Source organism: Melanostigma gelatinosum (genome assembly GCF_949748355.1).
Source record: "Melanostigma gelatinosum genome assembly, chromosome: 2".
NCBI classification, from domain to species: Eukaryota; Metazoa; Chordata; class Actinopteri; order Perciformes; family Zoarcidae; genus Melanostigma; species Melanostigma gelatinosum.
Window position 1 is genome coordinate 672892 of NC_136635.1, and position 22554 is coordinate 695445.

General features: G+C 40.3%; 1 protein-coding gene across 1 annotated transcript in view; it reads right to left on the reverse strand.

Annotated features, from left to right (window-relative positions):
* Positions 1-4110: 4110 nt before the first annotated feature.
* The window catches only part of cers3a (ceramide synthase 3a), a gene marked incomplete at both ends in the record, with an annotated part of 57418 nt that continues 38974 nt past the window's right edge, over positions 4111-22554 (reverse strand). Inside the window, 5 exons of the mRNA XM_079285849.1 lie at positions 4111-4314; positions 5670-5822; positions 7471-7578; positions 9937-10065; positions 14084-14208. Coding sequence (XP_079141975.1) covers positions 4111-4314; positions 5670-5822; positions 7471-7578; positions 9937-10065; positions 14084-14208 — 719 coding nt within the window. The remainder of the gene's footprint in view (positions 4315-5669; positions 5823-7470; positions 7579-9936; positions 10066-14083; positions 14209-22554) is intronic.

Consider the following 22554-nt stretch of genomic DNA (forward strand, 5'->3'; position numbering starts at 1 on the left):
AAATGATTAAATTATAAAATAAATTATAATTTTTTTTTTTTTTAAATATAAATAGCTTTGTGATTCTGTTTAGGCCAGCAGAGAAGGCCTTGCAGGCCCTGACGGCCCGCCACTGGTTACTAGGGACCATAAGTCAGGATATCCAGGCTCTATACTAGGGACCATAAGTCAGGATATCCAGGCTCTATACTAGGGACCATAAATCAGGACATCCAGGCTCTATACTAGGGACCATAAGTCAGGATATCCAGGCTCTATACTAGGGACCATAAATCAGGACATCCAGTCTCTATACTAGGGACCATCCGTCAGGACATCCAGTCTCTATACTAGAGACCATAAGTCAGGACATCCAGTCTCTATACTAGGGACCATAAATCAGGATATCCAGTCTCTATACTAGGGACCATAAATCAGGACATCCAGTCTCTATACTAGGGACCATAAATCAGGATATCCAGTCTCTATACTAGGGACCATCAGTCAGGATATCCAGTCTCTATACTAGGGACCATAAATCAGGACATCCAGTCTCTATACTAGGGACCATCAGTCAGGATATCCAGTCTCTATACTAGGGACCATAAATCAGGACATCCAGTCTCTATACTAGGGACCATAAATCAGGACATCCAGTCTCTATACTAGGGACCATCAGTCAGGATATCCAGTCTCTATACTAGGGACCATAAATCAGGACATCCAGTCTCTATACTAGGGACCATAACTCAGGACATCCAGTCTCTATACTAGGGACCATAAATCAGGATATCCAGTCTTTATACTAGGGACCATAAATCAGGATATCCAGTCTCTATACTAGGGACCATAAATCAGGACATCCAGTCTCTATACTAGGGACCATAAATCAGGACATCCAGTCTCTATACTAGGGACCATAACTCAGGACATCCAGTCTCTATACTAGGGACCATAAATCAGGACATCCAGTCTCTATACTAGGGACCATAACTCAGGATATCCAGTCTCTATACTAGGGACCATAAATCAGGATATCCAGTCTCTATACTAGGGACCATAAATCAGGACATCCAGTCTCTATACTAAGGACCATCAGTCAGGACATCCAGTCTCTATACTAGGGACCATAAATCAGGACATCCAGTCTCTATACTAGGGACCATAAATCAGGATATCCAGTCTCTATACTAGGGACCATAAATCAGGATATCCAGTCTCTATACTAGGCACCATACATCAGGACATCCAGTCTCTATACTAGGGACCATAAATCAGGACATCCAGTCTCTATACTAGGGACCATAACTCAGGATATCCAGTCTCTATACTAGGGACCATAAATCAGGATATCCAGTCTCTATACTAGGGACCATACATCAGGACATCCAGTCTCTATACTAGGGACCATAACTCAGGATATCCAGTCTCTATACTAGGGACCATAACTCAGGATATCCAGTCTCTATACTAGGGACCATGAATCAGGATATCCAGTCTCTATACTCGGGACCATAAATCAGGATATCCAGTCTCTATACTCGCCATGGTGAGGGAGCCCCTGGGTGGAGAGGCAGACTAATTAAGAAATTTTAGAGTAGACAGTGATTTTGAAAAAAACTACCAAAAAACTGAATCTTTGTCTAATCGCCAAAATATTGGTATCATCAGAGAGATAAGACTCTGCCGAACACGTTGATGTAATCTTTGTTTGTGGTGTATGAATCTCTATGAAGCGATAGCTCCTCTTAAGTTCAAGACTGTCCATCACAAATACAGAAATGACAACAATATCAAATACTTAAATGAGGGAAGTGATGTTCAATAAATAAACCTCGAATGAACTCCAATGATACATCTTACTCATTACTGGTAATATTGCCATATACAGGTATTGCAACGTCTTCCGGCAGTAGCAGCCACAATGACAACATTTTAGTTTATTGTTAATATTTTCAGTTTTCAGTCGCAGTTTGGTTAGTTTTAGGCAAATAAACTACTAAGTTAGATTTAGGAAAAATATACATATCCTGCAGCTACATATACACAAACAGTATCTAATGTGTGCGTGGGTCGGGTGCTGATAGCATTGTTGCTACGGACACCCAGATGCTTGTCTCTACCATGCTATATACAAGGTGTAAATAACCACATTGGCTCATCCACAGGGTGCAAATAGTATTGTTGGCTTCTAACACCTGGGTGCTTATAGCATCTGCATTAAAAAATCATAATAACGTCTAGGGTGGTTAAAAGATATAAAATTGAGGGTGTCTTTTCACCAGTGGTTTACATCTGGCTGCAGATGCAGGTTTGATCAATCCTAAAAGCAATAGTCACACATTTAAAAAAATGTATTCACTCAGTTGTGAAGAAGGCATCAACATTCAATCCAACCTGATTTTTTTTCCTTTTGTCTGTTGCATATGTGGTCAGCAACCTGCTTCATGACATGACAAAAAAAGAGCAGAGTGATGACAATTTTAATGCATACATTTTTCACTATTTTATTGCTGTAGCATACGAATTACACAGTTAAGTGTTCAATACTTGCTACATAATTGTGACACTTCATGTATGCTAGATCTGACAGGACTTCCTTTTCTGTGGGTTACAAGAACCATAAAGGATGAATGCATTTCCAATAACACATCAACTTCTTATTGCGTCATGATACTCACTCTTCCACCCTTCCTCATTTTTTTTTAAATATTGATGAAATGCTCGCCCAAGGCTCAAAGGTTCTATCCTACAACCTGACTATAAATCATCCATAACCCCACCCAGTATTTCCATAATGTGTAAAAGCCTACAACCAGTTTTCTGTGCTTGTTTTCTCCAGTTAAGTGGAGAGAAGTATCAAACACAGTACTTCATGTGGCAATAGTAAACTTCCTCAAATATTTTTGTCTTTTGTATATTTGGAAAAGGTATATCCTCTAATGACTGTACAGTACACCGTCATGCAGTTTGTGCTGTAAAACCGTATTGTTAAAGATCTGTGATGTCTGTGTGAGTCATTCAACCAGTCCTCCAAAACAATAAAATATGTAGTTTGTCAATGTTGTCAAGAAAATCTAATGTGATGTTTCATCACATCACATCACATTTTGTTTATGTTTGTCAGGTTATCTATGGGAATAATTCCAATACATCATACAAATGTGTGCATGTACAATAGAAGTTGATAGGTGTTGATCTTAAATCTTAAATCTTGTTTCAATGTTTCCCTCTCTAAATAGCAAGATATGATTTTTCACGGAAGGCCACTGTTTGACAGTGTAGTATTAAATACATACATGTTTGTGTTTTGTTTGCTTGTTTGGTCTGCTTATCTCTCTTGATTTGCAGGGCAGTGAAGCGCTGCCATGGATAACATTGTGGGAAGGGAAATAAAAAGAGCCAAGAACATCTCAAAGTTTCTCTCGCTGTACGTGTGAGCAGTTTAAAGCACTGTGAGAACAGGAAGGCTTATTTGGGCTAGGTTGTGCGCCAGTATCTGAAGAAATCACAGGATGTCCTACTTTTCAGTTCTATTTCTCCAACACATTCTTACTCTCAACTGATGAAATACCACTGCTTGGTCAGTGGTCCATAGATTCAAACCATGACACTCTAGGTTCGCCTCTAGCATCAGTTTTGGACATGTTAGAGACGTGTTAGAGATGGCTTTTCAGTTTCTGCTCCGTACATGCATAAAATCTCTTTCCAATATAAACTTTCCACATAGGTTTATTTCGTTTTTAGGTTTACTTACACAACTAAATTACTTAGTTAAGTTTAGGAAAAGATCATGTTGTGGGTTAAAATATTTGTTTTGAAAAAGAACTACTCTTGATATGCAACTGCTGTTCGTAAAAGTTGGAAGTTATGTAACTAAACTACAGTAAAATAAGTCAATGGACATGAACAGTAGTCTCCTGGGTAAAAGTCATGCGTTTGTTGGACCCATACAACCTACATGGTTCTCTCACTATTTAAACTACATCAGTTGCTCTGATGTAGTTTGACAATGATACAGTTGGGCTTACATTGCAGTCAGTTGAATGCAATGACCAAGCTGTGGTATTTGGCGCTTCGAGAGCGAGACCGGGTGTATTTTTTACATCTTTGGCTCTGACTGAGCATAAGTCAGTATACAGTCTTTGACTGGCTGATGTTCTCCAGTGGAGACAAGCATCCAAAGTCGCCGTTCATGTTCTTCTTGCTCTCCTTGTTCTCCTTCTCATCAACTGCCAATCCATTGCCAAGCTTATGCTGGTCCTCACTTTCCTCCTCTGTAAGGCTGCTCTCTCCTTCTTCTTCTTCATTGTCACTTCTTTCATCTCTGGTCAGCTGTGACGTAAGAAAGAGACAAATACAGTAGATTTAAAGAAAGAGAAAAAAAATAAGGGAAAGGGTTGTAAAGAAGAAAAAATGGAAGGAGAGGGAGTGGATGTTCAGCAAATACAACAAACAGCTGGTGGAGCCAGCAGCCAAAGACAAATAGAACCAGACATCTACCTGAAAGCAGATTTGGAATATGTGCTGCAGAGAACAAGGAGCAGGAGTTTGTGGTTCATGTCAGTTGAAACTATTTGAAAAAGTTGAACAGTTGACTCTTTTCATTTGCTTTATTTGAAAATTGATTCGGTGTAGCAACTGTTAGTCTGAATAATCTCATAGTCTGTTTTCATTGAGAGTGTATGTGTGTTACAGTAATGGTATTGTCGAATATCAGTTATTTGCCCGTTAGTTAAGCAAACTGTTTCCATCAGAGCAGCACACAGAGCAGAGACAAACTGTGTACAGGTGGACATAATGAGGTAAGTCTGCTAAGTGGTCATCAGTGCTGGCAGGTTATGTACTGTAACAACTGGTCACAGCAACATTACTTTCAACATGAATCAGAAATAAAACACAACCACTGTAATTCTCATTGTAAAGGTAACATATATTCAAATGATAAATCATATTTAAAGAATAATTATTCTTATTACAACTCAGGTATGGAGTTTTCCATTATTTCCCTCAGTTACGAACTCTGTAAGTTAATGGTTGAAATCTGGGAACATGACATTACCACCTCTCAAAATGATCTGTTTTGGCATTTTTCCTTCTAGACTGTAATTGTTCACTACTATAGTTAAATTATGCTGAGGAACAAAAACTCCTTGGTTAAGGTTAAAGAAAAATAGTGGTTATGGTTAAAAGATATCAACACTGACTGTTGACAAGTAAGGGGTCTGTTGTGTTAAAAAGACACATGCTTTGTTGAGCCAATACATTCACACTATTTCCCCTTGGCTCCAGGCAGTCATGAAGGTCACATGAGAGGTACAGTAATTGTAAAGGAAAGTAAAGGAAAACATGCGTTGCTTTAGATATGTGAACAAACTGCTGATGGTGCTGACTCTCTCAAACTTGGACTGTTGTCCATCAGCGGTAAAGTAGAACGCAGTGCGACAGGGTGGATGGATGGATCAACAAAATGTCTTATGTTTAGCGTTAGAATGTATACTTACAATTCATCCAGTAAGGTGTGGGAGGGTTTATGTCATGTTCTGCTTTACAGCTTAATTAAAATGATGTCTTGTGATTTCTCGATGGCTTTATCAGACCACAATGGGAAATTGTGGAATGGCATTGCCAAGCAAATGTTTTGTACCGATCAAAACATATTTGGAAATATTGATAGACAACAGACTTACAGTGCCAAACATGAATTTTCTGATCATGCAGACAATGAGGTAGGCCCAGAATATGTGCAGACAGAGCAGAACCACCAGCATCACATTGAAGAAGTAGTAGCCAAAGAAGGCAGGGTAGTGGTGAAGGGGGTAGACCCAGGTACAGTGGATCAGCTTGAAACACAGCAGGATAGAAACATCAACATCTTTAATATCCAGTCATGACCTGTGGCCTGTGTAATTAGATTATGTTGTGCATTTTGGTAAAAATGAAATGCTGTAGAACTTGTATGTAAGCAGATGGAGGTGGGATGGGCTAGCTATTGACCCAAAGAGAGGTAGTGGATATCAGAAACCAACCTCAAACCTATAGTCTTATGTTTTTCATTTGTTTTATGCTAATCACTTCTTCAGTAAAAAAACAGAACCTCTCATATACCCTTGGTATATTATATTAACCTATCTTAAATGTATTTAATCTTTTATTGAGCAAGGAATGTGCAAGGTATCTTCTTCCAGAGAGTCTTGGTAAAGTTTAACATAAAAAATTAAAATGAATAATTAAATAAGTAAATGTAAACTAATATGCAAAGCTCCTGGTTAGCTCTAGTCGTATATTTACAAATGTTTTATATCCAGCCATGTTCTCCTGAAGGAGAATGTCTGTTTGTTTGTTTTTACAATGGCTGAGAGGTTTGTATTTAACAGTATATTATTATACAACAGTATATGTTTGCATCTTGCAATAAATATTGATATGTTCTTGATCACTTTGTGTTGTGTCTATTTGCCTTTTCTGTTAAAAAACTATGGGTTTTGAGGCACTGCTGGCCTTTCAATGTAATTTATAAATGCTTTGTAAGGCATAGATAGTCCTCACTTTAGATGTGGTCACACAAAATACTTTACTAAGGACTAGTAACTACCTTAATAAATCATGAATTAATCATGAATTGCAGTATTAATACACGTTCATAAAGCATATAACCCTAACCATTGGTGCATGTCTAAATCATTATATATATATATATAAATGCATGAATAATGTACATGTAAATAAGTTATTGATCATTTACTAACACTTTATAAATGATCTTATTAATCATCTACAACTCCTTAATAATTGGTTTGTAATATATATATATATATATAGGGCCGAGGATGCCACGGGGTTGAAGCGGGTGAAAGACGGTACGACCTGACAACCCCAGACTGCAGGACCAGAGTTTATATAGAGACAGGGGAATCATTAGTGGGACCTGAGTCTGGTGTGTCAGGCTCCTCAGCTGTGCACAATCAAGGGTGTGGCCATGGGAGGTGTCTGGAGGCAGAGGACAAACACAGAGCACATGGCACACAATAACAAACAGGGGAATGACAGAACACATGAGGAGAGGAGATCAGGGGAAACACCCAACGGGTCAGACAGGGATCCTGGATCCTGACAATATATAATACTTCATTTACCAATGGGGAATCCATCATTTATAAAGTGTGAAACATATAATAGAATAGAATAAAACATTTATAACTGTTGTTATGAACTGCATAGTAATGAATTATTAATGTTGGAACAATGAATATTAAATAATAAAATAATAAATGATGAATTAAGTGTTTACTCATATGTAACGTCATAGTGTGTAGTTATTATGAAGTGTTACCCACCATAATATTTAAATGTCCTAATCCAACAGAATATATGGAAAGAACCTGAAATTAACTTTAGAGCTTACTGTCATATAGCATTCTCATGCATACACATAGTGTTCAGATTCTCTCTCACACACATTGAAACACATACACCTCATTTATGAGCTTACCAGAATGGGAAGATGATCAGTCGTGTTACCATAAACACGAAGGCAAACAGAACAAAAAGACTTTTGCAGGTTTTCTCCCATTTGGCATAGTTGAATAATTTTGCAGACTGAAAGATAAATACGTTGTATGTCAATTAACCATATTTCAAAACACAGAGCAAGTTTTAACTGATTCACTGTCTATTTTCTGCTGTATCATGGTATCATCGTAACTAGTCAGGTATCTATTGGAATTACTTTGATGGACGAATCTGCCAACAACAATGCCAATGTCCAGTACCAATGCAGGAAATAGTGTGTCCTTTATGTAGAAAGGCAGAAGTTACGCATTTGGAGATTGGGGTGGGGGATGGCATTTAGCGTGGTGCAGTGGTGTATAAAGTACTCAAAAGCCATACTTGAGTAAAAGTAAAGATACCTTACTGGAAAACTACTCCAGTAAAAGTAAAAAGTCACCTCTTAGAATACTACTTGAGTAAAAGTCTTAAAGTATCTGATATTTATTGTACTTAAGTACAAAAGTACTTAAGTATCAAAAGTAATTTTCTGATATTAAATGTACATCATAACCTGAACATTAAATGAACATCATAACCTGTTCATTGAAAGTAAAAGTACAAGTAAATGCTGTTAATAAAAAAGCAAAGGGTCAGAATTTTGAGAATGATGAAGTTTATTCTTTTAAGTGCTGTGGCACCATGACCAAGGACATGAGCTGTGTTGAACATAATTGGGTTGGCTGTGATCCATCCAGGAGCAACAATGTTCAACATAATATATTGTACATAAGTATACTTTTGCATCTACTATGAACTTATCATCATAATTCTCCGAAAAGCAATATGACACTATGAAGGAGTTGTAACAGTGCGTTTATAAGTCTGCTCATTCCGACTAGAGGATGTAGAGGGCAAATGCATGATATTATGTTCAGCAAAAAATATCCACTTGATGCATCAGGTCAGTGTTTAGAGAAAGGACACCTGCCTTGTAAACTCCTATGGGCCTGATTTTAACACAATAGGCAAAGGTTTTGCTCAAGCTGAATCTGCAATTGGGCGACTGCTACCATCATAACTCCATCTGATCATCCACAACATGACTCAAATATCAAAACATGATCAATACTAAAGCAGCACCGAAAGTAACAACCCAGTCATTACTTGAAACTGAAACATGTCCTGTTCATCTTCAAAAAAAGTTGGTTTTCAAAATTGCGAGAATTCAGTCTCTCTCTTCTTGGGCTGAAGACTAGTCCTGCGATGCTAAATAGTCTTTCACAGACCGCTGAGGCAGGTAGAGGTGTGTTCAGCGTCACAGACAGCTTGCGCACTGCTGCGAAGGATTTCCCGAATGCTAACGCTGCGCTCTGTCGGCTCCCATCAATCCTATGGTGTCGTGGCTAGCTACAGCTAACGTTAGCCAACTAGTGCTGCACAACTGTCAACACTTCCTCAGCTCACTAACTCGCTAGCGATCCACTGGTGTTGGTCTTCGTCACCACCGTCGTTTGTTGCAGGAGTAGCAGGTGCTTCCATTTCGGCTTCCATCATGAAATCAGTCATCGTAGAGTGGAATTCTACTCAGGTAGTCGCTCGCTAGCTATAGCATGTAGCATCCTGGGCATCACTGGGAATCAAAATACCGCGGCTTTGAGAGCACTTGTTTGCAATTGTGCATTAACATGATTAACCAATGATTTAACTTGCTGCTAGGACCACTGATTCACCAAACCTGCTTGCGTGCAGTCTGTGTTCCACCACAGTCCCCGACGCTGCTCTCATGATTCATTTTGTTTCTAAAGATAGATTTGATTTTGTAGCGAGTAACGAAGGTTTCAGGGGAAATGTATCGGAGTAAAAGTATCAGTTTTCTTTGCAAAATGTAGTGAAGTAAAAGTAAAAGTAAACAGAAATATAAGTAGTAAAGTAAAGTACAGATACCCAAAAAAACTACTTAAGTACAGTAACGAAGTATTTCTACTTCGTTACTATACACCACTGGCGTGGTGAGTTACATAGGGCTACATCCTGCCCTATTAAGCTTAATTGCCATTCTCCACCTGTCCACCAAATGACTTCGGACTTTCCTCACTTTATGAATCCAATGAGGGGACTCATTTGTCACGGTTACTCCAGCTAGTCTCTTCAAAGCTTTGGCGAGTGAAGTTGCTACCTGGATGGGCAGAGAACTTTGCCATCCCTTCAGCGTCACTGTCAATCTTGGGCCTGCTAAGCATACCGCCTGCTTGCGAACCTGCACCCCAGCCCGCTAGGTTCCAGCCTGCACCCTGGCCTGTTGGCCTCTCCAGCCTGCACCCTGGCTGGCTACCCTCCAGCCTGCATCCCAGCTAGCATGCCGCCTGCCTTTCCACAGTTTATTTGCCATTCGTTTTCATGGATTTACAGGGCTGTTCAGTATCAACAGAAGAAAGGGCTGATACAATTTGAGTAGCTGTGACTCACCTCCAGTAAAACGTCAGAGGCATCATGGACAATAATAACCAGCGTTCCTATTCGAATGTAGTTGACACACCAGGAAAATGATAAGAGGACCAGTGTGGCCAAGTGGTGGATGATTTGCTCCTTAAAGTCCTATAGGAAGAAAAAAATTGAATTGGTCAATTAACGTGCAGAACACATATAGTCTTTACCAGAGTACTAAACTAGACTCCCACTAGCAACATATTGAGGCTAAAATATGAATTAAATGTTACATTATTTTTTTTCTTTTCTTGGAGCCTTACCAGTGGGGCTTACACTTTAAAGTTTGTCCTGAGGGTGGTACGAGACAAATAGTAACGAGGGGGGAGTTGGGGTGGCATACCAATCTACCAATTAGGTTGCAAGGTCACATTTCTTGTGTGCTGATTGGAACTTTGTCCTGATGGTGGCACTAAAGTTAACCTTAGAGGACCATGGAAATCCAGCCATTATTGACATGGACAATTTTGTAAGCACAGCATTTTCATGTTAACGTTGTTCAGGACTGGGTGAGTTGTAGATATCCGTGAAGACTAAGGCCAGTTGTTCTGAGTAGTGGCTTAGTAAGGCTGGGTTAGATCATATGGGTCTAATGCTTTGTCTTTGTCCAACTCACAAAACACCTTTTTCACTGCATTTGTTTCAATTATGAATGGCTGAGAGGTTGGGAATGGAAATGTTTTTCCAGTGGGCTTCTCAAACCAGACCAAAAAAAGCATTCAACCTGTCAGGTAGTTCAGGGTCATCACTTGGTGACTGTTTTTCACTTGAAGACTTTTCAGTGAAGCTTCCTTAAACAGTCCCTTAATTACTCAGTAAATACATGGCACATAGTAGTATACCATTGGATAATTACCTGTATTTACCATTAGTAAATAAGGAGGTAAATACTCAGAAAAACTTTCACTATTACCCATGAACACAACCTAAGTTGTGATTAGTTGTGACTGGTTTAGGTTGGTCATAACTCAGATCGCGTACCTTTTAGGAAACTAGGCAACCATTTCTTCAAAACAACTCCTCTATTACCCCTCAGTTTAAGTTACAATTGTAGTTACCCAAGGTTTATGTTGGGAATAGCCCAAGTTTAGTTTAGAGTGCAATTACTGAAAGTCTGCATACATTTTGATGAAACAAGTGTGTGATTGGTTTCAGTCCTTTTTTAGACAGAATTAAAGTTCACAGCTCACTGCTGCCTGCGACTTTCATCTCGTCAATTGAGCAGCTTCCTTCTGTTGAGTGAAAAAGGGTTTGAACCCAGAATGGTTTATATTTAGTGTTCAAGCCCCAAAGGGGCGGAAACCTATGAGTTTGTGTTGGTAACAAATAGGGTTAACCATTATTATTGGGTATTGGTAGGTCCTAGAAGCAAACTTCAAGTGTTGCTTGTATGAAAACATAATTAATCTACCTCAATTTTTTAAAAATTTAGCCAAAACCAAAATGTGTTGTTGGTTGTGCGCCGCTATCCTCTACAACAGGGATTCCCAAAGTGTGGTGCGCGAGCTGCCTCTAGGGGGTGTGCGAGAGGAAAAGTGTAATGGCGGTCTGATGGTGTAATAATATTAAATTTAAAAAAGAAATGTAATTTTAATTTAAAAAGTGGGATTTTTCACAAAATAAAAACATGAATTATAAAAATTCCCTTTGTAAGATTTAAAATTAAAAATGTACAATTTAATAAATGCACTTGAGCTCCTTCCGGCAGTCGTACACACTAGCGAGCCTAGCTTGTGCAGCTAACGTCAGCTAACAGCGAACTTCATTCATTCAGCAACATTAATTAAAATATGCTAAACTGGCTGAAATCGGGGAAACTGTCAGGTGGGACATCTGAAGCTATCAGTCGTAAAAGAGGAGAGGGACAGAGAGAGAGAGAGAGAGAGGAATCGGAGGCGAGGGGAAGGGAGAGGTCCGTTGGGGAGAGACCGGGAGAAGAAATCGAGTCAGAGGAAGATGAGACGGAGGAGACCGAAAAGGAGGAAGGGATAGCACAGACAAATCGGGAGCACATCGGCCCATCGCGGAGTCAAGGTGAAAAAAGAGGAAACGAGGGTGAGCATCAGACTGGGAAAAAAAATTGGAAATATGATGAAAATGATCTGGGTCTGGGCTTCACTTGGATTGGCAACGCAGATTCCCCAAAGCCACAGTGCGTGGTGTGCAGTGAGGTTCTGGCTAACAGCTGTCTGAAACCCTCTTATTTACGTTGCCACCTGAACACCAAGCATGCCAGTGCAAGTCAAAAGCCCCTTACATTGTTTAAATCGAAATTGGAGGAGTTACAAAACAGCCAAAACAACTGCAGTCTCATTCATGTGTTGGGTCCATAAATGACGCACTACGGGCTTCATATCTGGTTACAGAACAGCAAGAAAGGGGCTACCGCACACAATCGCCGAAGACGTGTGCTTGCCAGCTGCCAGAGAGATGGTGGAATGTATGATTGGGGGGAAAGAAGCAAAAAAGTTGGACATGATCCCGGTGTCCAACAACACTGTGTCGCGCCGCATCGATGCTTTGTCCGAAGACATCCTGGCTACATTAGTCGGTCATTAATTGTAAATTAAATGTGATAATCTGCCTCTGAGTCTGTGCGTGTGTCCTCGACATCCGTATTGCTCTTTAAAAGTGACGCCTTGTGTAACTGAAATTTATTGAAACTTTGTTGCAGTGTTTCAGGGCGTTTTCACACCTTCAGTTCGTTTGCTTTGTTCCGATTCAGGGATTAATATGATACAATGTTGCACTTGCTCCTTTGTTCGGTTTGTGTTCACACGGCAACATTTAACAGCGGACTACATCTTGTAAACAAATGCCACGCGCGAGCAAACTGTTCTCTCATTGGTCCGATTCTTATGCGGCTATAGAGGCTTAAAAGCCTCTGTTGCTTTTTTTTTTTAAGGGGGGGGGGGGGAGGTGCGCGAACCCGGTCGGGATGTAGAAGGGGGTGCGCGGCCTAAAACGTTTGGGAACCGCTGCTCTACAACTAGGCTCTATTTAGTGTTGCAAATCCATGTTGGAAAATGGGGTTGGGGAAGATCAAATGAGTGGTCAAAATATAGAAGTTATCGATAACAGAGCTAACGATGGAGCTAACTATAGATCTTACTGTTTGCAAAAAGTAGCCTAACACACTCTATTTCTCCAGTGTGGCATCTTTGCAACACACACTGACTGAGCAGCAAGCACACAGCACAGCATTAGATAAACTAGCTAATAACTACACTGCCAGAGCTAGCGTAGGCTAATCTCCTTCAAATAAGCTTCACAAATTCCAGGTAAAAAAAATAAAAATTAACCTTACGTATGTAATCTACCTCAGCAAAACTAATAAAAAATAAAATCATCAAAACAAAAATAGTGGCATAGCAATGTTTGTATCAGGCTTAACCCCTTACACCACTTTCAATTTGTTTATAAAAAAGGCCATCAATGCTGATAATTTATATAAAAAAGAATTGCATATATGTGAACATACTGTGTCAAAACTTGATATTACTTCTGTTATGAGAATAAAATCAGGAGATTTAAACATCAGGGGTCTCATGTATAAAACAGTGCGTAGGATCCACACTAAATGTTTGCAAATGTACAAAGGAGGAAATGCACGTACAGCAAAAGATATTCTGATTCATAAAACCTTGAGTACGCCTGCCAGTGAGCAATTTTTTTTCATAAATCCCAAATCAACTAAATGTGTAGTCAAGCAACATTTTATTTGAGGTTTGAGTTGGTTTATATCTTTTATAATTGAAATGTGCTTATAGTTATGGCTCAATAGTACAATGACAAAGAGGATATATACGTGCAAAATAACGAGATATGAAGTGAAATTAAATGTGTGAGAGGAATCATTATACATGTAATCTTACATACAGTTTCTAAAGTCTGGCTTCAATTGACCACCTCACCGTCTGTGTCTCCAAAATGTTTGCACGCATGGGTCAGAGTTTCCGTATAGATACGTACATTCTCCTGTCAAGTTTGTTTTTATAGATCACAGCTTTTGCATGGGGAGTGGCATACACCTCTTTCAGAACCCGTTCTGTACATTATAAATGAGACCCCTGGAGGGCAGGAGATTTAACGAAAGTTGAAATTTTGGCCTCTCCCAACTGCTACTCACCTTTCTCTTGACATCAAAGGCAACACTTAAGAGAAGAGAACCATAGAAGCTCATCTCCAAGATATAATACCAGTACTGAGACTCCACCAGTTTGTCCCTTAAGGCTCTGCTCTTTGTCCTAACCCCTTTAGCGAAGGAAGGAACAGTAGAAGACCCTATTGTTCACTCAGTTCCATTTTTTAAATCTAAGAACAGGCTGATATTTAAGGTATGGGATTATATATCACATATACAGTAGTGTGTCAAACTGAACTAGAAAATGCATTTCCTGCTGAAAATGCGTTGGATTCATTCTGTGGGGCTTTTATTTAAAAATGGCGTGCGTGTGTGTGTGGAGGGGGGGGGGGGGTGGAGGAGGGGGGAAAGACCTCTAAAGATCCCTAAGACCTGAATGACTGTATGAGCGACACACAGAGATAGAGGGAGAGGAGTGTATGTGCGCGTGTGTCTGTGAGTCTGTGTGTTTATCAACATCACTAATTGGCTCAATCGCGAACACCTGTGTGCCTGAAGCCATTTCATGGAGATAAAACAGGGAAACACCTCTCAAACAAATCCTCAAAACTCCCATAACCGTAGCTCCTATTGCTCCGATATTAATAAGTGTGAGGAAGGATGAGTTGAAGAACAGATCCTGTAAAAATTGTGTCTGTCGTGTAAAAAATGTGGCTTACAGTTTTTCTCAATTGCTAAGACACATTTCTTGAAACGGTCACCCATTCTCTCAAAACTGTAAACACAAAACCTCATCTTCAAGCACTATTTACAAAACCTCTGAATCCTCTTGCAAAATGAAACTTTCGCCTCAAAACAGTTTTACCTATGCTCAAAATCAAACACTGCTCTCAAATCACAAACAAAGTGATCAAAATAATATTCACTGTCAAGCACTCAGTAAACAATACACCAATAAATAGAAAGCGCATTGTTCAAAACATATAGTTCTCAGGGAGAAGTAGATTTTTAATCTCAAAACAAATTTCATATGAACGAAAACATGTTCTATTACAGTCGCTCAAAATTTATCAGAAATGACTACTGTGCTTTGCTCTTTGCAATTTCTTTTGTTCTTCCTCCTCCTTGTACCCCTATTTGTACAGTACTGTACCCTGCATCTCACAAACGTGTCCTTTGTCGCTGTGATACTGTAATTCTTGTTCTTTGTTGATATGAACCTGCAACCAGTCAAACTCTATTGAGCAGTCAGTACTGTTACTGTAACAAATAGAAAGCACCATGTTCAAGGCCATACAATTTGTTTATTGTACACTGTCGATTCCCTGGAAGTGTGTGTTGTCTTGTATCACTCGTTCCTGGATTTCTCTGAGTCGTATTCAATTATCTTGAAGGACCATGCCCACTATAACGGTCTCTTGCTCCTGAGTGAATATAGCTCTCCTTCCACCTGCATGTGGCAGCCTTGCAGTTCTACAAAAAGTAGATGTGCAGTTACAGAAAATATTCATGCAGTACAATACATACAGTGATGAACTTTACAAATGTCTATTGAAACAGCTGCATATAGTGTCGTACAGTCAATTTGCAATTACAAAAATACAGTAGCATACTGTACCTGTTCTCTTCTCTGTCCTTACTATGGTGGACACAGAAAATCGGCTCAAATTGGGGTGCACTCTAAGTCCTGCTTCCCTCATTGTCAGTCTGTGGACTATAACATGGTCTATGACTGTTGCTCAAATTTCATCAGATATTTCCACTCTTTGTCTTCCTCTTCCTTGCCCTCCTCTTCCTCGTCCTCTCACATTGTTTCTTCTATCCATTCTCAGACTTTCTCCTTCCCACCTTCAACCACCTGTTTGCTCTCTAAACTGGCTTATATTGGTTGTGTCACATCATTTGATACAAGTGAAATCCATTTTGAGTGATTGTGTTTAATCAATGACATGTGTTCTCTATTTGTATTTGATTGTTGCCACTTGTGTTTACCAGTATGGATGACATGTGCATTAGAGTGCAGAATGTGTTTTGAGACTGAGAATGTGTTTAGAGTTTTGCTGAAAAGTCTAAGTGAGATCTGCAAATTGTGTTTTACCATGTGAAACAGTTTAAGGTATTGACAACAGACTGCACAATTAGCTAAATGAGTTCAGCCAACTGAGAACTTTGTTCAGCCAATGGGTTTTAGTGTTTTAGCAATTGAGAAATACTGTAATTGGCGATCTAGAAATGGGGTACCATGTTCTGTGGAAGATGTTTTTGAAGCAAAAATGATAGTCAGAAAAGGGCTGAAAAATCATAAAAGTTAAATTGCTGCAGTTCAAAAAGTTAAAAAGATATCAAAAAGCTGAATCATGTTGGCAATAGTTAAGGGTTTTCTCAACATTTGAAAGTTGAAATGGTGTCTGTAGCTGAAAGTATGAGGAAGTTGAAGGATTTGAAAGTTGAAGAAGTTTAAGAGGATTTGAAAATATTCTCCATAGAGATCCCATTCAAAAATAAAGTTGCTAAAAGCTTAATAATTCAAAAAGTTTAAAGGTTAGAAATAGAAAAAGTATTAGCAGAGATGAGCTGAAGGAGCTGAACATTTTGATAGTTGAACGGTTTCTGTAGCTTAAAAAACTAGAAAAAGCATTTCCTGCTGAAAATGCGTTGGAATGCTGAAAACTGAAATTAATCGCAAAAACATTGCCGAAAATAGATATCCAATTCAAAAACAAATTGCAAAAACCTTAATAATTCAAAGAGTTTAAAGATTACAAATATGAAAAGTCATATCACACCTCTCCTGAAAGAGCTGAACATTTTGATATTTCAACAGTTTCTGCGGCTTAAAAAAATTCATCAGTGGTGATATTTGTAGTAGTATAAGTTTTAGTGTAAGTATTATTCGTAGAAGTATTAGTAGCATTTGAATAAGTACTAGTAGTAGTGATATTTGTAGTCGTAGTAGAAGTTGTAGTTGTAGTAGAAGTATTATTAGAAGTAGAAGTATTAGTAATTAGAAGAAGTAGTAGAAGACGTAGTATCAGTAGTCATAGTAACAGCTGTAGTATTGGTCGTAGTATTTAATATCACAGTAGTAGTAGTAGTAGTAATAGTAATGGCAGTAGAAGATGTAGCAGTATTAGTAGTACTAGTAGCAGTCGTACTAATAGCTGTAGTAGTATTACTACTTTTAGTAGCATGAATAACAGTAGTAGTAGTAGCAGTTGTCGTATAAGTAATAGTAGTAGTGGTAGTAATAGCAGTCGTGGTAGTAATAATATTGATGGTAGCAGTAGTAGCAGTAATAGTAGCAACAGCAAAAGTTATAGTCGAAGTAGTAATACTATCTTAGCAGCAGCAGTAGTAGTTGTCACAGTATTAGTAAGAGCATTCATTTTTTAAACAAAAAAGCCTAATTTTGAGCTTGTTTAAATACAGTTAATCCATGGGGCTTTTATTTTGAAAGGGTGGTGCTGGGTGGGGGAGAGGAGACATAATCATAATGTCTGACACACATAAACAGAGGTTATTAAATGCCTGGCTTCATAACAAGCATTTCAATTAGAATTCACTCTTTGGGGCTTTTATTTTGAAATGGGGTGTGTGTGGGGGCGGGGGGGGGGGGGTCCTCTAAAAGTCTCTAAGACCTGAATGACTGTATGAGAGAGAGACATAGACAGGGAGAGAGAGAGATAAGAAAGAATTAAAGCTGCGAGCAGCGATGAGCGGGCCCTCGCAATATGCATGTCGGGGTGCATGCACGTCGGGGTGCCGGCGGGACTCCGGCCTGCGCGGCCGAGAACGTCCGCGACCGTCGGACGCCGCGAGGACTCTGGTTGATGCTGTCATTCAGTTCCGTGACCGTCAGACACTGCATGCAGGTTCAGAGCATGGCCCCAATATACTTTTATTTAAGTCCATATGCGATACATGTTCCTACCACATTTCATACATCTAGGTCAAACGTACTGCGAGGGCTGCTTCGTCGAAATTTTGTAGGGGGCGCTATTGAGCCGATTTGCCACTCTGAACCAATAAAATCATATTCCCTAACTACATTTCGGCCTTGTAATCTACTTGCCAAGTTTGCTTATGTTTCGAGCATGTTTAGCCTGTCAAAATGACCTTCGTTGTTAACGGCGAAGACTGCATCGCCACGGCAACGGCGTTCGACGAAACATCAAAAACTTCATGATCTGGCATTATGAACTTCTTGTATTTGTGTGGAACAAATTTGATATTGATTTGATTTACCTACTGAGAGAAACAAGCCAAAGTATCAAGACTTTAACTTCCTGTTACCAGTAGGTGGCGCTATGACTATGATTCAAAATTGGCCTGCAGATGTCTTCAGGCCTGGAGTCTAATCAAACACGTGAAATCTGGGAAAGATCTGATGATGTGGAGTCGAGATACATCAGTTTATTCGTTCATGGCGAAGGATCGAAATTCGCCGAGCCGCCACGTCGCCGCCCTTCAGTAACTTCTTACAATCTTCACAACGAAGCATTATCAAGGTCCTAAGGCTTGTTTGACAACATTTGAGAGGGATCTGATTAATCTGTGAGGAGCAGGATGTCAAAGTACGCAGCCTACAACTTCCGGTTGCCACTAGGTGGCGCTATCACTATGATTCTAAATTATCATATAGATGTGTTCCGGGTCAGGATGTTATGACATATGAGAGATTTGGAGCAGATTCGACAATGTACGGCCAAGTTACAACAACTTCCTGTTTCGTGGCGAATGGTGTTTCTTTGACGCCACGCCACGGCCACATAGTTCGATAACTTTTTGATCTTTGAGTAACTTTTCACTGCCAAGGTCTCAAGAGCAGACTCGCCGAATCTGAAGTCAATCGGGTCAAATCTCTGGGAGGAGTTCGTTAAAGTATGACGCCTTGAAACGGTCAAAAAACGTCATAAAAGCAAAAATGGCCGACTTCCTGTTTGGTTTAGAGAAAACGGCCAAGAGGATTTTTGGTGCGTCTCATCACGTTCCACATAACTACCAACTTTCATACAGCTGGGTGAATCCTGATGTTGGGGCTACTCAATAGGGGGCGCTAGCGAGCCAATATTTCATACTGCAGCTGGACACCCCAATCAGACTGCAATTTTCGCAAATTCTGGCTTGCGTGCCAAATTTCACAACATTCCCAATATCCCAAGCACCTCCTTTTTGCGACGAAACACTAAAAATAAGAATAATAAGAAGAATTAAAGCTGCGAGCAGCGATGGGCGGGCCCTCGCAATATGCACGTCGGGGTGCCGGCGGGACTCCGGCCTGCGCGGCCGAGAACGTCCGCGACCGTCGGACGGCGCGAGGACTCTGGCTGATGCTGCCATTTAGTTCTGTGACCGTCAGACACTGCATGCAGGTTTAGAGCATGGCCCCAATATACTTTTATTTAAGTCCATATGTGATACATGTTCCCACCAAATTTCATACATCTAGGTCAAACGTACTGCGAGGGCTGCTTCGTCGAAATTTTGTAGGGGGCGCTATTGAGCCGATTTGCCACTCTGAACCAATAAAATCATATTCTGTAACTACATTTCGGCCTTGTAATCTGCTTGCCAAATTTGCTTATGTTTCGAGCATTTTTAGCCTCTCAAAATGACCTTCGTTGTTAACGGCGAACACTGCATCGCCACGGCAACGGCGTTCGACGGAACATCAAAAGCTTCATGATCTGGCATTATGAACTTCTTGTATTTGTGTGGAAGAAATTTGATATTGATTTGATTTACCTACTGAGAGAAACAAGCCAAAGTATCAAGACTTTAACTTCCTGTTACCAGTAGGTGGCGCTATGACTATGATTCAAAATTGGCCTGCAGATGTCTTCAGGCCTGGAGTCTAATCAAACACGTGAAATCTGGTAAAGATCTGATGATGTGGAGTCGAGTTACATCAGTTTATTCGTTCATGGCGAAGGATCGAAATTCGCCGAGCCGCCACGTCGCCGTCCTTCAGTAACTTCTTACAATCTTCACAATGAAGCATTATCAAGGTCTTAAGGCTTGTTTGACAACATTTGAGAGGGATCTGATTAATCTGTGAGGAGCAGGATGTCAAAGTACGCAGCGTACAACTTCCGGTTGCCACTAGGTGGCGCTATCACTATGATTCTAAATTATCATATAGATGTGTTCCGGGTCAGGATCTTATGACATATGAGAGATTTGGAGCAGATTCGACAATGTACGGCCAAGTTACAACAACTTCCTGTTTCGTGGCGAATGGTGTTTCTTTGACGCCACGCCACGGCCACATAGTTCGATAACTTTTTGATCTTTGAGTAACTTTTCACTGTCAAGGTCTCAAGAGCAGACTCGCCGAATCTGAAGTCAATCGGGTCAAATCTCTGGGAGGAGTTCGTTAAAGTATGACGCCTTGAAACGGTCAAAAAACGTCATAAAAGCAAAAATGTCCGACTTCCTGTTTGGTTTAGAGAAAACGGCCAAGAGGATTTTTGGTGCGTCTCATCACGTTCCACATAACTACCAACTTTCATACAGCTGGGTGAATCCTGATGTCGGGGCTACTCAATAGGGGGCGCTAGCGAGCCAATATTTCATACTGCAGCTGGACACCCCAATCAGACTGCAATTTTCGCAAATTCTGGCTTGCGTGCCAAATTTCACAACATTCCCAATATCCCAAGCACCTCCTTTTTGCGACGAAACACATAAAATAATAATAATTAAAGCTGCGAGCAGCGATGGGCGGGCCCTCGCAATATGCACGTCGGGGTGCGGGCGGGACTCCGGCCTGCGCGGCCGAGAACGTCCGCGACCGTCGGACGGCGCGAGGACTCTGGTTGATGCTGTCATTCAGTTCCGTGACCGTCAGACACTGCATGCAGGTTCAGAGCATGGCCCCAATATACTTTTATTTAAGTCCATATGTGATACATGTTCCTACCAAATTTCATACATCTAGGTGAAACGTACTGCGAGGGCTGCTTCGTTGAAATTTTGTAGGGGGCGCTATTGAGCCGATTTGCCACTCTGAACCAATAACATCATATTATACAACTACATTTTGGGCTTTAAATGTGTATGCCAAGTTTGCTTATGTTTCGAGCATTTTTAGCCTCTCAAAATGACCTTCGTTGTTAACGGCGAAGACTGCATCGCCACGGCAACGGCGTTCGACGAAACATCAAAAGCTTCATGATCTGGCATTATGAACTATTTGTGTGGAACAAATTTGATATTGATTTGATTTACCTACTAAGAGAAACAAGCCAAAGTATCAAGACTTTAACTTCCTGTTACCAGTAGGTGGCGCTATGACTATGATTCAAAATTGGCCTGCATATGTCTTCAGGCCTGGAGTCTAATCAAACACGTGAAATCTGGTAAAGATCTGATGATGTGGAGTCGAGTTACATCAGTTTATTCATTTATGGCGAAGGATCGAAATTCCGTCGCCACGGCAACAGCTTTTCACGAAACAACAAGCTTTGAGTAACTTTTCATCACAAAGGTCTTTAGACTGTACCGACCAAATTTGAAGTTGATCTGATGAATTCCCTAGGAGGAGTTCGTTAAAGTGCAGCGCCTGGAAATGACAAAAACGACATGAGAAATTCATAACAAATGCAAAATGGCTGACTTCCGGTTGGGTTTAGAGCATAGCCCCAAGAGACTTTTATTGAAGTCCATATGCGATACATGTTCCTTCCACATTTCATACATCTAGGTCAAACGTACTGCGAGGGCTACTTCGTTGAAATTTTGTAGGGGGCGCTATTGAGCCGATTTGCCACTCTGAACCAATAAAATCATATTCTATAACTACATTTCGGCCTTGTAATCTACTTGCCAAGTTTGCTTATGTTTCGAGCATTTTTAGCCTCTCAAAATGACCTTCGTTGTTAACGGCGAAGACTGCATCGCCACGGCAACGGCGTTTGACGAAACATCCAAAGCTTCATGATCTGGCATTATGAACTTATTGTATTTGTGTGGAACAAATTTGATATTGATTTGATTTGCCTGCTAAGAGAAACAAGCCAAAGTATCAAGACTTTAACTTCCTGTTACCAGTAGGTGGCGCTATGACTATGATTCAAAATTGGCCTGCAGTTGTCTTCAGGCCTGGAGTCTAATCAAGCATGTGAAATCTGGTAAAGATCTGATGATGTGGAGTCGAGATACATCAGTTTATTCGGTCATGGCGAAGGATCGAAATTCGCCGAGCCGCCACGTCGCCGCCCTTCAGTAACTTCTTACAATCTTCACAAAGAAGCATTATCAAGGTCTTAAGGCTTGTTTGACAACATTTGAGAGGGATCTGATTCATCTGTGAGGAGCAGGATGTCAAAGTACGCATCGTACAACTTCCGGTTGCCACTAGGTGGCGCTATCACTATGATTCTAAATTATCATATAGATGTGTTCCGGGTCAGGATGTTATGACATATGAGAGATTTGGAGCAGATTCGACAATGTACGGCCGAGTTACAACAACTTCCTGTTTTGTGGCGAATGGTGTTTCTTTGACGCCACGC